This window comes from Elephas maximus, chromosome 23, assembly GCF_024166365.1.
Source record: "Elephas maximus indicus isolate mEleMax1 chromosome 23, mEleMax1 primary haplotype, whole genome shotgun sequence".
NCBI lineage: Eukaryota > Metazoa > Chordata > Mammalia > Proboscidea > Elephantidae > Elephas > Elephas maximus.
Window position 1 is genome coordinate 34041406 of NC_064841.1, and position 14609 is coordinate 34056014.

Sequence of the window (14609 nt, forward strand, 5' to 3'; positions counted from 1 at the left end):
GTTAGCCAGCAGAGAGATGCAAGTCAAAACTACAATAAAATACCATTTCACTCCCACTACGACGGATAAGATTAAAAAAAGAACAAATATTCACAAAGATATGAGGAAATTGGAACCCTTATTCATTGCTGGTAGAAATGCAAAGTGATACAACTGTTTTGGAAAACAGTGTGGCAGTTACTCAAAAAACTAGAAATAGAACTAATATATGACCCAGCAATTCCATCCTAGCTGTATACACAAAAGACTTGGAAGCAGAGACTCACACAGAGACATGTACCTATTGTTCATCGCAGCACTATTCACAGTAGCCAAAAAAGGTAGAAACAACCTAACTGCCCTTCAACAGATGAATGGATAAATAAAATGTGGTACAATGGAATACTACTCAGCTAGTAAGAAAGAAAGTCTTAATACATGCTACCATATGGATGGAGCCTGAAGACATTATGTTGAGTGAAATAAGCCAATCACAAAAGGACAAATATTGTGTGACCTCACTTACATAAAAAGACAAAAACAGGCAAATGTACCAGAGGTGGGAGGCAGGAGTAAATGGGGAGTGGTTATTGCTTGTGGAGTACTGACTTTCTGTTTGTGAAAAAATCACAGTAAGTGTAGGGTTGCACAGCCAGTTAATGTAATTGCCGTCACTAAGTTGTACACCTGGAAAATCTTGAATTGGCAAACGTTACGTGATAAATATATTTACAATGACAAAAAAAAAAAAAGGATTAGCTGCTGAGGCTGTTTATAAACAACCAAAGACCTTATGGGACTTGGTTCCTTGGTTTGGAGGTTTAGGGTCATGGTTTCATGGGATATCCTAGCTAATTAGCCTAATACTGTGTTTAGTGTTTCTTTTCTACCTTCTAGTTCCTGGCGTAGTACCTGGGTCTTAAAGGCTTGCAAATGGCCATCCAAGTTATAACATTTGGTCTCTGTTTGGCTGGAGCAATAGAGGAAGAAGGAGAGTCAGGAATAGAAGGTGTAAATGGGATGTGTGGCTAATTGCTCCCATGAACAACTGCCTCCTTTGCCGTGAGACCAGTGTTCGGCTACCACTACTGAAGAGTTTGTTCAAAGATTCTACAGAGGAATCCTGATTAAAAGGGGGAAATGCAGAACATTATTTCAAATTCTCATGGAATTCAGATTTTCTGGAGCTGTGGGGGCTGGATGATCCCCTGAAACTATTGCCCTGAAATAATCTCTAAACCATCTCTAAACCTTAAAACCTAACCCTGAAGTCTTCTTAAAACCAAATAGTAGGTTAGCTTAACTAGTAAAGAATATCTGCCTTGAGCATCATGCTCTTTTAAGATCTATCGATATGGGCTTAAACTGACAGCAGCAACTAGAAAGATTAGATGGGAAACTTAACGGGTAGTGAGTTTATATTCATGGGGAAGGAACAACTTGGAAAAGGAAGGTGAGAATGGTTGCACAACTCAGAGAATGTAATCAATGTTTCTGAATTGTGCATACAGAAATTGTTAAATAGGTATATGTTCTGCTGTGTATAACAACAACAAAAATAAAATATTAAAAAAAAAAACAACCCTAGAGGAGCACAGTCCCATTCTCACACACATGGGGTCTCCATGAGTCAGAATGGACTCTATGGCAAGTGGTACTGACATTATAACTTTGATTTTCCTTCTGAAAAAATGCAATAGAAACAATAAGGTATGCAATTAAAAAAATCACATGTGATGTCAATTTGATTTACAAAGCTATTTTAGTTGATTAAAATTTTATTATACAATCATACTTTTTTTTTTCTTGAATTAAAGGTTCAGCTATGTTTCCATCATTAACTTGCTATACTCCTTTGCGCAATCAAGATCCTGTTTGGGGCTGTTTCAGATAATGTATTTAAGTCTTTTAATTTTTTTTTTTTTTAGAACTCTACAAGATCACCTTCTTAACATGCAACCAAATAAATTCATACTTTCTTGTAAAACCACTCGTGAGACACAGTTTTCCCCAGACGGAAGCGAAGAAGAAAGTGATGGTCAGTTCAGCCTTGATACTTTCACATTTATTACTTCAATTTAAATGCACCAAAAATTCACCAGCAACTAGTGTATCATTCTAGCGTATCAATCCAGTGGATCGTTTTGAACTAGACAATGCAGTCCTTGAGCTGCCGGTCAAAATCCTATATACTCTCTTCTTTCCATTCCCTAGATTTATTGTACTTTAATTAAAATACTTTCATTTAAAAATTGAATGCCAGTTCAGCTTGATCTGGGGAATTAAAAGTGTTTATATATTTGCATGGCTGCACAGCATATTGTTGGTTATGCTGCTTTAAAGAAAGGACGTTATTAGGTAGGATATATTCTTTGACATTTTTTTCTAATCTTACTTCTTAGTCGAAGAGACCAAAGTGCAATGCCCAGAGCTTTTTCTGCCCATAGAAGAATTAAAAATAGAGAGACCCGAGCCATCTCTAAAGATAGTAGAACTGGATGATGTAAGTGCATAATGACCACTCACATTACTAAACCAACAGGAATTTAATAGTGTATAGCTTCAACAACGTTATTTTCAACAATGTTTCTTTCATAATTCTACATAGTTTAATGAGGAGTTTACAAGTGCTGGAATTTAAACATACTCATAGAAATAAAATAGAGTATTTTTTTAATGTAGAGAGTGAATTTGTTAACTGAATTGATATTTTGCCATATGGGAGGTGAGAAGATATTTTACAGTTTTGACTTGTAGGAATGTAATTTGATATTTGTTAAATTTAGTTCTTTATGTTATCAGACTTTTAAACAAAAGTTAGTGTCATTGTATGGTGTCTATTTAATAACATTTAAGTTTTTTTTTAAGTGTAAATTTAGTTCCATGAATGTCATTTAAAATTATTTTCTATTCAAAGGAAAAAACAGTATTTAAGATTTAAGTGACTTTGTGTAATAATGGAGGAGACCTGGTGGCACAGTGGTTAAGAGCTTGGCTGCTAACCAAAAGTTAGCAGTTCCAATCCACCAGCCACTCCTTGGAAACCCTATGGGACAGTTCTACTCTGTTCTATAGGGTCACTATGAGTCAGAACCAACTTGGCGGCAGCAGGAGTATAATAATATAATAATAATAACTTGAATACAGCTGTATTATTTATCTTACATTAGGTAGAATCAGCCAAGTAGAGCCGGTTTAAGGTATGACACAATACATATCTGACTTTCTAGTCATCTAGTAACCCAGCATACCTCTTGCTGTAGAAATTTTTGGCTGTTGTTTAGGTTGATGCCTTCTAATTTTTTCCCCCCTCTGTGGGGATATCAGCAACTTGTTTTTTTTTTTTTTTTCAATTTATTTTGTTGTTGTTAAGTATATACATGCAAAACAAGCACCAATTCAACCGTTTCTACATGTATAATTCAGTGGCATTGATTACATTCTTCCAGTTGTGCAACCATTCTCACTCTCCTTTTCTGAGGTGTTCCTCCCCTATTAACATAAACTCACTGCTTCCAAGGTTAATCTCATATTGCAAGTTGCTATTGTCAATTTGATACCATATAGATAGATCTTGAAAGAGCGTGATGCTCAAAGCAGACATTATTTACTAGTTAAGCTAAATTGTTGCCCGGTTTTAAGAAGACTTCAGGGGATATTTTGTTTTAAGATTTAAGCATTATCTCTGGGAAACTTCTTTATTTCTCTTTTGGCTGAATTTGATCTATTGGACAAATAAATATACACATGGACATTCATATACATACACGTGTACACACTATTCATTAAATTATTGATATATACAGTAAACTTATGCCAGTCAGAGAATTAAAAACATCTTAATCACTGATCTACTTGGCACTTTGTAGGTGCATAATAAAATATAAGTTGTTATTGTTGTTTCTGGGCATGATAGTAGTAATAACACAGCAAATGCCCTCAATAAATATCTGGTGAATTTGTTGAATTCTCATGGAACTCATGTTTTATGGCATGTAGCTAGAGAGCCCATGAAATAATTTATAATTAGAAAATATGCTAAGTAACATCCACAAGTTATCTGGTTAATGTATATTAAATTTATTGAACATGCTAATATTATACAACATATTTTAATAAGACTTATGAAGAGGAATTTGAAGAACCAGGAGATGTTGTGCCTTACAAAGTTGAATTACCTGATGCAGACAGTAAACAAAGGTAAGATCTTTCTAACTTTCTTTGGATGCTGTCTTAGACATCTAGTGCTGCTGTAACAGAAGTACCACAAGTGGGTGGCTTTAACAAACAGAAGTTTTATTTTCTCACAGGCTAGTAGGCTAGAAGTCCAAATTTAGGGTTTGAACTCCAGGGGAAGGCTTTCTCTGTTGGCTCTGGAGGAAGGTCCTTGTCATCAATCTCCCCCTGGACTAGGAGCTTCTCTGCACAGGAACCCCAGGTCCGAGGGATGCACTTTTCTTAGTGGTATTAGGTCCCCCTGTCTCTCTGCTGGCTTCTCTCTTTTGTATCTCAAAGGAGATAGGCTCAAGACACAATCCAATCTTGTAGATAGAGTCCTGCCTCATTATAACTGCTGCCTATCCCACGTCATTGACATCGTAAAACCAAAACCCATTGCCATGAGTCGATTCTGACTCACAGTGACCCTATAGGACAGAGTAGAACTGCCCCGTACGATTTCCAAGGAGCACCTGGTAGATTCAAACTACTGAACTTTTGGTTAGCAGCCGTAGTTCTTAACCACTACACCACCAGAGTTTCCATTAACATCATAGCAGTAGGATTTACAACACATAGGAAAATCATATTAAATGACAAAATGGTGGACAATCACACAATACCGGGAATCATAGCCTCACCAAATTGATACATATATTTTTGGCTGACACAATTCAATCCATGGCAGATGCTTATTAAAAATCCACAAAAAATTAATTCTCTCTCTAAATGAGAAATTCATGTTAAAAATTTGTAACTTTACTGTTAGAGTATATTTTGCTTAAGCCAGGGTTTAATTTATGTACACAGTATAGCTAATATTTGTCAATTTCCAGCAATTAGAAAATTATCTGTAATGATATGTTTGTCCTTTTACCTAATATTGGGATTATTTAATAGTTACTTCTACATTTAGGAATTGCAGTTATTTGAAATATTTGTGCTTTTATTTATCTAAAGATACTGTTTGAATTTGCGTCATTTAGTTTCTATGAATGCTAAATAAAAACAGTTATGTAAATGATTAGATTGAGAGACACAAAGAGCTCCTGAACTATAGATTATTTCCTGGGTAGATTTTTCTGGGTAATAAATTAAATAAATGAAATATAATGATTTACTTTATAACTGTTAGATAGAATTTTGTCATTTCTAAATGAAAACTAATATCTAACTGTTAATGTTAAAATTTACTCCAAGTTTGCAATTCTTATTTGGAGTAAAACATTACTCCAAGTTCTTGTGAAATTTTAGTTAGAATTACAGGTGTTTTGATCACGAAGCATTAACTTCAGTAACCAGGGGAATGAAGTTCCTACTAGGTAGCTTCTATTATAATTCTTTTTTTATATGGTCAGATCAACTTATGTCCTTGTCAGTATTTTGTAACAACTAATTTTTTATGAGCCTAAATGGAGCCCTGGTTGCATAGTGGTTAAAGTGCTTAGCTTCTAACTGAAAAGTCAGTGGTTTGAACCCACCAGCCACACCATGGAAGAAAGATATGGTAGTCTGCTTCCGTAAAGATTCACAGCCTTGGAAACTCAATGGGGCAGTTCTGCATGTCCTATAGGGTAACTGTGAGTCGGAACTGACTCTGCGGCAATGGGATGAGCTGAAGTAATGCCTTTGGACACCCCTGCCCCCAAATAGCAAAAAAAAAAAAAAAAAAAAAGTGGTTGGATACACAGACACAGATATCTCGAAGAAAATACGCGTTTGGCACCTGGATTTTGGCAAGAGACAACTTTCTTGCCAAAAGATAAAAGGTTTCTGGCCATTTTTATATCCTCAAGGAAATGAGTAGCATTTCTGCTCTTTAATTTTATTCTTCTGAATATCTTATCACATATCTTTGCTTTGACCCCATGTACAGTGTTAGAAAAAATTACTGATTGTGGTTTGGCCGTAGCTTTACAGCTTAGGTTTGGAGGTGCCACATGAACTTTATCTCCCTCCTGACTATGTGACACAAGACAGCCTTTTCGGTTAAATATAATCCATGAAATTTTATGATGGTACTTTGTAGAGCTTACATAAATATGATGCATTATTAACTTTACAGAAAATGTTATTTAAGTTGTAACTATGCTTACAGGTTGTAATCATCATTAAAAAGTTGAAACCTTAATACCACATACTGCTTTTTTACTATTAAAGTTCATTGATGAACAAATAATATGTTCATACAGTCGTAAAGGAGCCCTGATGGCGCAGTGGTGAAGAGCTTGGCTACTAACAAAAAGGCAGTTTGAATCCATCAGCTGCTCCTTGGAAACCCTATGGGGCAGTTCTGCTCTGTCCTGTAGGGTTGCTATGACTCAGAATCAACTCAATGACAATGGGTTTTTTTTTTTTTTTGGTTTATGGTAGTAAAACTTTGATTTCAATGAGCTCGAAAGAGAACTTTCCATTTTTAGAAAAATATAGGAAACTGAACTTATTTTGGAAACCCTTATGGTTTAAAAAATCAACTTTCAGTTGAAATATTTCAGTTAAATCAGTTGCCTATTCCTTTTACATTCATAGTATTAAATAGTTATTCATAGTTTAGGATGCTATCTCAGTAAGGATAAAACAAATAGTAACTTAATATGAATAACCTTATTCTATTTGGCCTTTACTTGTATTTGTTTTAATAACTGGGATTTTTTAAAACTTTTTTTAATCATTTCTTTCAACTCTGTTTCTTTGCTTCTATACATGAAAGTTGGACATTTCATGATTATCAAAAGAATAATCTTCCATGTGAAAATGACATCCATCAACATTATGTTTTCACTAAGGGAAAAATAGACCTCTTAAAATTTTGTCTGACCAGCAGCACTTCGTATTATAAAGATAACTCAAAAGGTAACTTCTTCTTATTTATTAATATTATTAGCAACAAATGTTAGTAATTTAATAAAACCAAGAGTTACTCTTGTAGTCTATAAGACTACTATGCTGTTCATTTTAAAACCAAAAGTTTATTAATTGGTAGAAAATTGGTTGAAAATACTCTTTTTAATCAGTGAACAGCACTGTCTGTATTCAGAAGGAAGTGTAGGTGATATACACCTCTCTAAAAGTTATTGTGGACCAAGCTAGGAATGAAGAGATCACAGGGAAGAACTTACAGTGACAAAAGTCCGACTGACATTCGTTGCCCTCACTTGCATTGAACATTTTACAGAACTATTCAAATAAGATACAAAGTTTCACATTAGGGGTAAAAGCAAAACCAAACCAAACCTTTTGCTGATGTTTCTACATTTTTGTTGCTCAGAGTTTCAATGGGATCTATAGATTAGAGTGCTGTATGGAAACATCTGGTTCCCGTTCCCAGTTGGTGAGATCATTATTCAATGATAGTCACAGCAAAGTTTCTTGGTTTGAAAGTCAGATTTTGGTTTCTGCCATTAAATCACTGTGTGACCTTGATCATGTCCCTTACTTTTTTAGACCTCATTTTCCTCAGCTAAAATGTAGGAACTAGATTGTTTCCAAGCTGCTTCTCGAATATTATATTTGAAGACCTACCTGGGATTTTAAGAAAAGAAAACAATAAACACATTTTCTGTGAAAATTTGAGAGATGCTAGAGAGCATTGTATAAAATAACTAGTTATAAAACACTGATGATCACCTTCTGACTGGATAGCAGAAGGTAGAGGACAGCAATAGATTTGTGGCTGTCCTGGGTTTTTTTGGGTAAGTCACTAAACCATTATGGCCACTTATGACTATAGCGAAGCCCTGGTGGCACAGTCGCTAAAAGCTCAGCTGCTAACCAAAAGGACAGCAGTTCAAATCCACCCTCTGCTTCTCAGAAACCCTGTGGAACAGTTCTACTCTGTCCTATAGGGAATCGACGGCAATGGATTTGGTTTTTTAGTTTTATGAACTATACCAACATGAGAATCCACAACTTTGCAGGGCTCCAGACCCGATCCAGAAGTGAGCATTGTCTGACCAACCTGGAGCATGGTGCTTCAGTTGCTTTTGGGGAAAATGGTGAACATACATACCTATGAGTGTTACATTAAAGACACCTAATTTTTTTTTTTTTTTGACTTAACTGAGCTTCCAATGAATAGAAATACACTAAATTAAATCACACCTATACTTTATGCATTATATTTCGACTGGTTTAATTGTCAGTCCTTCAGCGGTAATGGATTCCAGCAGTAGACTGTTATAATCTTGCCAAAATGCTGTAGAGGTTATTTGTAGGCATTTTTAAATGCAGGAAATGGCTTCTATTTTTACCAAAATATTGGATAATTTCTTATCAGGCTTAGGAGAGAAGTACAGCACTATTGTGGAAGTTTTGTTAAATTGAATAGCCTTTAGAACATTTTCCTTATAAGAGTTTCTCTCTAACATATTTACATGTTCTTTCATTTCTCATAATATTTCTGTTTAAGAGGTGATAGTAGTTGGAAATATAAGTTCTAAATACTATTTGTAATTGCTGAGATATATGAAACATTTGATTGTAACAAGTAAGTCTTTTAGGTTGTAAGGCAGAATTTTAATCACTGGAGACCATTTTCATCATAGTGGTGTTGTTGTGTGCCTCGAGTAGATTCTGAATCAATAGGCCCTATATAAGGTTCCCTAAACAGTAATCTTCATAGGAGAAGATTGCCGTGTCTCTTCTCCTGTGGAGCTGCTGGTGGGTTCTAACTGCTAACCTCTTGGTTAGCTGCCAAGCTGTTAACCATTGTGCAGCCAGGACTTCTTATTTTCATCACAGCCTGTACTATTTTATGCAGCCTATTTTTTTTTTTTATTTATAGAGACAATGTATTTTTAATGAAAAGAGAATAAGAAATAATTACATTAAGCTGCATTAAATCCAGATAATGGCATATATACTTTTGTTAAGATAAAAGCAATATTTTAAAATAACTCTGATAGAATTTTCAGTCTAGAAAATCTAGACCAGGATTTCACACCCCTGTCTGCACATTTTAATCACCTGGAGAATTTAGAGAAAAAAAAAAAAAAGACCCATACCTGATTCTGGCTCCCAGAGTGTGATTGAACTGGTTTGGGGCCTGGCCCATACACTGACAGTTTTAAACAGCTCCTTTAGATGACTCCAATGGGCAGCCAGGTTGAAAACCAGTGATCTAAACCAAGTGATTTATCTAAAGCAGGCATAATGAGGTGGGTGACTAAGAAAGTCTGGCTCATTTTGTAGCTTTCCAGAGGCAGGTGTCCCAGCTTACACATTTTCTGTGCCTCTGACTGCTGCTGCCCTTTCATCAGGCAGATTTCCTTTTGCCCTCTCCTCATCACTAGGCAGGCAGGCCAGGGGAGAGGTAAATGTGGCGCTTAGATCCCCTCTGCATTACATCACCTGAATTACTGTTGTAAAATCTGAATGGGAGAGAGGCTGGGGAAGTGGGAATTGAACCAGAGGGTGAAATAAAATTTGCATCTATTTCAAGATTTCATTGCAAGATAAAATCTTGCCTCCTTCCATTAATTAGTCTGGCTCAGGAAGGTTTGGCTGTATAAGTAAATATGATTACCGTGTATGACCGTAAGCAGAAGAAAAGTATTTTAGCACTGAGACACCCATAAAGAAATTTTGATGATTAGTATTTATTGATAGTATTACGACACAGAACTTTAGGTTTATAAACCGTTTATTCTATTTAATTATTTAAATATATTTATTTACCTTTTGTAAATGTGTGTTTTCAACAGCAGAAACTCCAAATACAAATTTTGACAGCATTGCTGATCCTGGTGTTTATTCTCCTGCCGGTGAAAAGATAGAGGAAAACAGCTTTCGTGAAAAAAATCTAACAGAGGAAAGTATAGATATAGAAAGTAACCAAAAATCTGCTGATTCCTGTACACCATTTGAGAGCAAGGATTCTTTGCCAAATATAGCTTTAGAAGAACCTTCCATTAAGGAGAAATTATCCCAAGACATCAAAGAATCCTTGGACTTTAGCAATCTGCATGAGAGACCAAACTTACAAGATTCTAAAACTACCAAGTCCGCACAGGTAAATTTCTGTTATGTTTATCACATTACAGGTTTTATAAGAAATTACTTGAAATTTTGTATTGAAACAATACACTCTTAAATGTTACTTTCTATTGAAGTTAAAATATGATACCTTATACTATCATGAGATAATGGAAGAGTGACTCCTCTGGGAAAGAATGCAGTGACTTACAGGACAAATTCTCTGTGGTAATGCCATTATGACAAATGGCTTTCTATGATAAATAATACTTCAAGGCCCACCTCATGAACCACAGTAAGAGTGCTGTTACTTTTCTAAATGAAATTCATTATTATGAATAATTTAGTATAATAAATCCTCTTTCTAGCTTTTTACTATAAAATAGTCACTGGTTTAATGAAATGTATGCTGGTATGTGGGTAGAACTGGTTTCTGTTGCTTAATTTAAGTGTAGGGTGAAGCATGTAATTCTATCAGGAACATGACTAGCATTGTGTGTTTCTTCTTAGTGGAAAAAATAGTAAAGTAGCTCATTACTGCCAATTTTTTAAAAACTATATTTGAATCTCTGTTTTATATACTGGAAATCTTAATAATTGTAATTATTATTAATACATTGGTTGGAAATTGAGCAAATAACAAACATTTTTCACTCCATTAAAGTCATTTGAAACAAATTTCAAAGGTGTCTAAATTGAAAGGGAACCCCCTCTCCAAAAAAAAGTGTAAGAATAAACACTTAAGCTGCTGCTAATTATGCCTGGCAGATTAGATTTCTTGTCATGTCTTATATCCATGTGAGCTGAGAAATCAGAACTAAGACCTCTGCAAAAAGCTTAGACTCCTAAAAGTCTGCTCAGTCACTGAAGGAATATACTGGGAGAAATTTCCACGGATGTAACAAGATGAAAGCGAATTGATTTCTGCTTGGGATCTGGGCTGGGTAAATAAAATATCTGAAAAATGGAGATCTTTGGCTTTCATTTAGCAAAAGTTTGGATTTTGAACACATACTTCTTGCCTGGAATATCCAAGCCTAGAAGTTAACATTTATGTCAATTTCTATTGACACCCTCATGCATCTGTTAGAACTAAATCCCAATGCTTCTTGTAAAGATATTCCCACAACTAAGCCAAAAATGAATTTCCAAAAATAAAGTCGCGTTGCAGATGAGGTTATCCTGTAAAAGAAGAAACAGTCAATCAAAGGATGATGTTAACAAAATAAATAAGAACTCCAAAGCAGAGAGGCAGTATATTAAAAATACTTAAAGATAGAAAAAAGGAAATAAAAAACATAAGAAAAGAATAAGCTACTAGAAACTGCTGTATAAAAGGCCAATTAAAAAGTTCTAACATTCAAAATATAATCATTGAAATTATAATTGAATGTATTGATTAAACAGCATATCATGTACAGCATATTAGTGACCTGGAAGATAGATTTAAAGAGATTACCTGAATCACAGCAAAGATAAAGAATTGAAAAATATGGAAAAGATACTGAAAAAGATTGACAAAGAATAACAATTTCAAAGCAGGATAAATAAAAATAAATCCTACTGTGACATGTTTTCACCTCATAACAATAAAAACAGAATCTTTAAAACCAACCAGACATAACAGCAGATTTTCTCCAAAGAACAATTATTCTTATCCACAGCAGCAGATAGCCTCAACAACATAACACAATGGAACATTATCTTTAAAGTTCTAAGAGAACTAACAGTTTAGCAAGAGCAATGAAGGATACACTTCAGAAGAAAGAAATTGAATCTAGAAGGAAGATGTGGGATGCAAGAAGTAATGTGTCTGTGTGGGGGGGGGTGGCACATATGTTGGATGTATTATAAAACGATTATAATAATGGCCAACTTCGAGGTTATAAAAAATTTAAGAATAATATACAAAAATAACTTGTAAGACTGCTAGGTATGTTTAGAGTTAAAGCTTGTAAAATCCTACATTTTAAAGAAGGAGGATAGAGATCATAGATTAACTACATGGTTTTAGTCATGTATATATGTTAAAAATTTCAACAGTAACCATTAAAATACTAGAAATAGAATATGTACTATTCATAATGGTAGTGGAAAGAGGGAATATAGAAACTTGATTGACTGAAATAGTCAGGAAAGAAAAGGCTCAGTGGAAGAATTATATGGTAGGTATTGGGTATACAACTCTCCATGAGTCACTCACGTTTTTGCCCATCTTGCAAACAAAGGAACTGGCTCCCTTTGTTGCAGAGTGTCTATTCCAGAGTAATTGTATAGCAAACAGCTTTAGGAGATATAGATCGTATCTCCAAAGCAAAGGGAAGATTTACCGGGCAGTTCTACTCTGCCTTTAGGGTCGCTGTGAGTCAGAATCGACTCGACAGCAGTGGGTGAATATAATAAAGATAATGTCTATCTGTGTGACAAAGGTCAGGCAGGCTTACTGTCTGGTATAAAAAATCAAGTTCCATAAACTTAGGTTTATGGTGGTGCAGTGGTTAAGCACTCAGCTGCTAACCAAAAGGTTGGTGATATAAATCTACAAATCGCTGCATGGAAGAAAGATGTGCCGGTCTGTCTCTGTAAAGATTACAGCCTTGGAAACTCAATGGGGCAGTTCTACCCTGTCCTATAGGGTCACTATGAGTTGGAATTGATGCAATGGCAACGCTTTGGTTTTGGTTTAAAGCTTAGGCTTCCTTTCTTATAGGACAGCCCACTGTATGTACAGGTGTCACCTAGCCCTTTTCTTGATGTTCAGTAGAAATTGGGTTCTGGAGATTGAAGCAAATGCTGATACTCTGGATACTTCTATAGCTGTGAGAAATGAAGTCCCTTTGTCTCTGACAAAGAAGTTTTGTGTCTTCTTCCTGCATCCATGAAATTGTAGTAGGCTTGCAAGTAGGGTAAAAATCTGAGACCCTTTACTGTTCTTGATAGTAAGTGAAAAGAGTAAAGTAAGCTGATAGAAATAAATCCAGTCAGTGGAATAAATGTGAACAGATTACATTGTCTAATTTGTTGTTAGAAACATTCCAAGTTTGAATATAAAACGAAATCCATGTAGATGTTATTTACAAGAAATGTACTTAAAGTATTAAAACGTGTTTTAAAGTAATAATAAAAACTAAAACTAAGTAAATAAATAATAACTTTAATGAAGCAAAAACATTGCCAGGAATAAAAAAAAAAAAGGGGGGGGTCATTATATATGATAAAAGGAATTATTTACCATGAAGATTAAAATTTTTTTTTTCAATTTGTATGTACCTACCAATAGAGCTTCAGAAATATGTAGTAAAAATGGATAAAACTACATAAATAGCAGTGAAACGTTGTCTGATATAATGCCAGAAGATGAGCCCCTCAGGTTGGAAGGCACACAAAATACCAGTGGGGAAGAGCTGTCTCGTCTAAGTAGAGTTGACCTTAATGACATGGATGGAGTAAGCCTTTCGGGATCTTCATTTGTTGATGTGGCATGACTCAAAATGAGAAGAAATAGCTGCAAACATCCATTAATAATTGGAACATGGAATGTATGAAGTATAAAGCTAGGAAAATTGAAAGTCATCAAAAATGAAATGGAATACATTAAGATTGATATCCATTAGTGATCTGAAATGGACTGGTATTGGCCACTTGGAATTGGACAATCATATGGTATACTATGCTGGGAAGGACAAATTGAAGAGGAATGGTATACCATTCGTTGTCAAGAACATTTCAATATCTATGCCAATGTACAACACTGTCAGCAATAGGGTAATATCCATATGCCTACAAGGAAGACCAGTTAATACGGCTGTTATTCAAATTTATGCACCAACTATTAAGGGCAAAAATGAGGAAATTGAAGATTTTTACCCACTTCTGCAGCCTGAAACTGATCAAACATGCAATCAGAATGCATTGATAATTACTGGTGATTGGAATGTGAAAGTTGGAAATGAAGAAAGATTGATAGTTGGAAAATATGGCCTTGGTGATAGAAACAACGCTGAAGATTGCATGCTAGAATTTTGCAAGACCAATGACTTATTCATTGCAAATACCTTTTTTTAACAACATAAACAGCAACTGTACCTGTGGACCTCACCAGATGGAGTACACAGGAATCAAATCGACTATATCTGTGGAAAAAGATGTTGGAGAAGCTCAATATCATCAGGCAGAACAAGGCCAAGGGCCGACTGCAGAACAAACCATCAATTACTCCTTTGCAAGGTCAAGTTGAAGCTGAAGAAAATTAGAACAAGTCTATGAGATCTAAAATACAACTTTGAGTATATCCCAACTGAATTTCGAGACCATCTCAAGAATAGATAGATGCAGAGAACACTAATGGCCAAAGACCAGATGAGTTGTGAAGTGACATCAAAGACATCGTACATGACTAAGCGAAAGTTCATTAAAGAGAAAGAAAAGACCAAAACGTA

General features: G+C 35.0%; 1 protein-coding gene across 4 annotated transcripts in view; it reads left to right on the forward strand.

Moving 5' to 3' along the window:
• Nucleotides 1-14609, forward strand: part of ZBBX (zinc finger B-box domain containing) — a 170223-nt gene that overhangs the window by 122049 nt on the left and 33565 nt on the right. For all 4 annotated transcript variants that reach the window (XM_049867303.1, XM_049867306.1, XM_049867305.1 and 1 more), the window contains 5 exons: nt 1908-2017; nt 2382-2482; nt 4100-4179; nt 6908-7050; nt 9900-10207. In XM_049867303.1, the coding sequence (XP_049723260.1) occupies nt 1908-2017; nt 2382-2482; nt 4100-4179; nt 6908-7050; nt 9900-10207 (742 nt within the window). The remainder of the gene's footprint in view (nt 1-1907; nt 2018-2381; nt 2483-4099; nt 4180-6907; nt 7051-9899; nt 10208-14609) is intronic.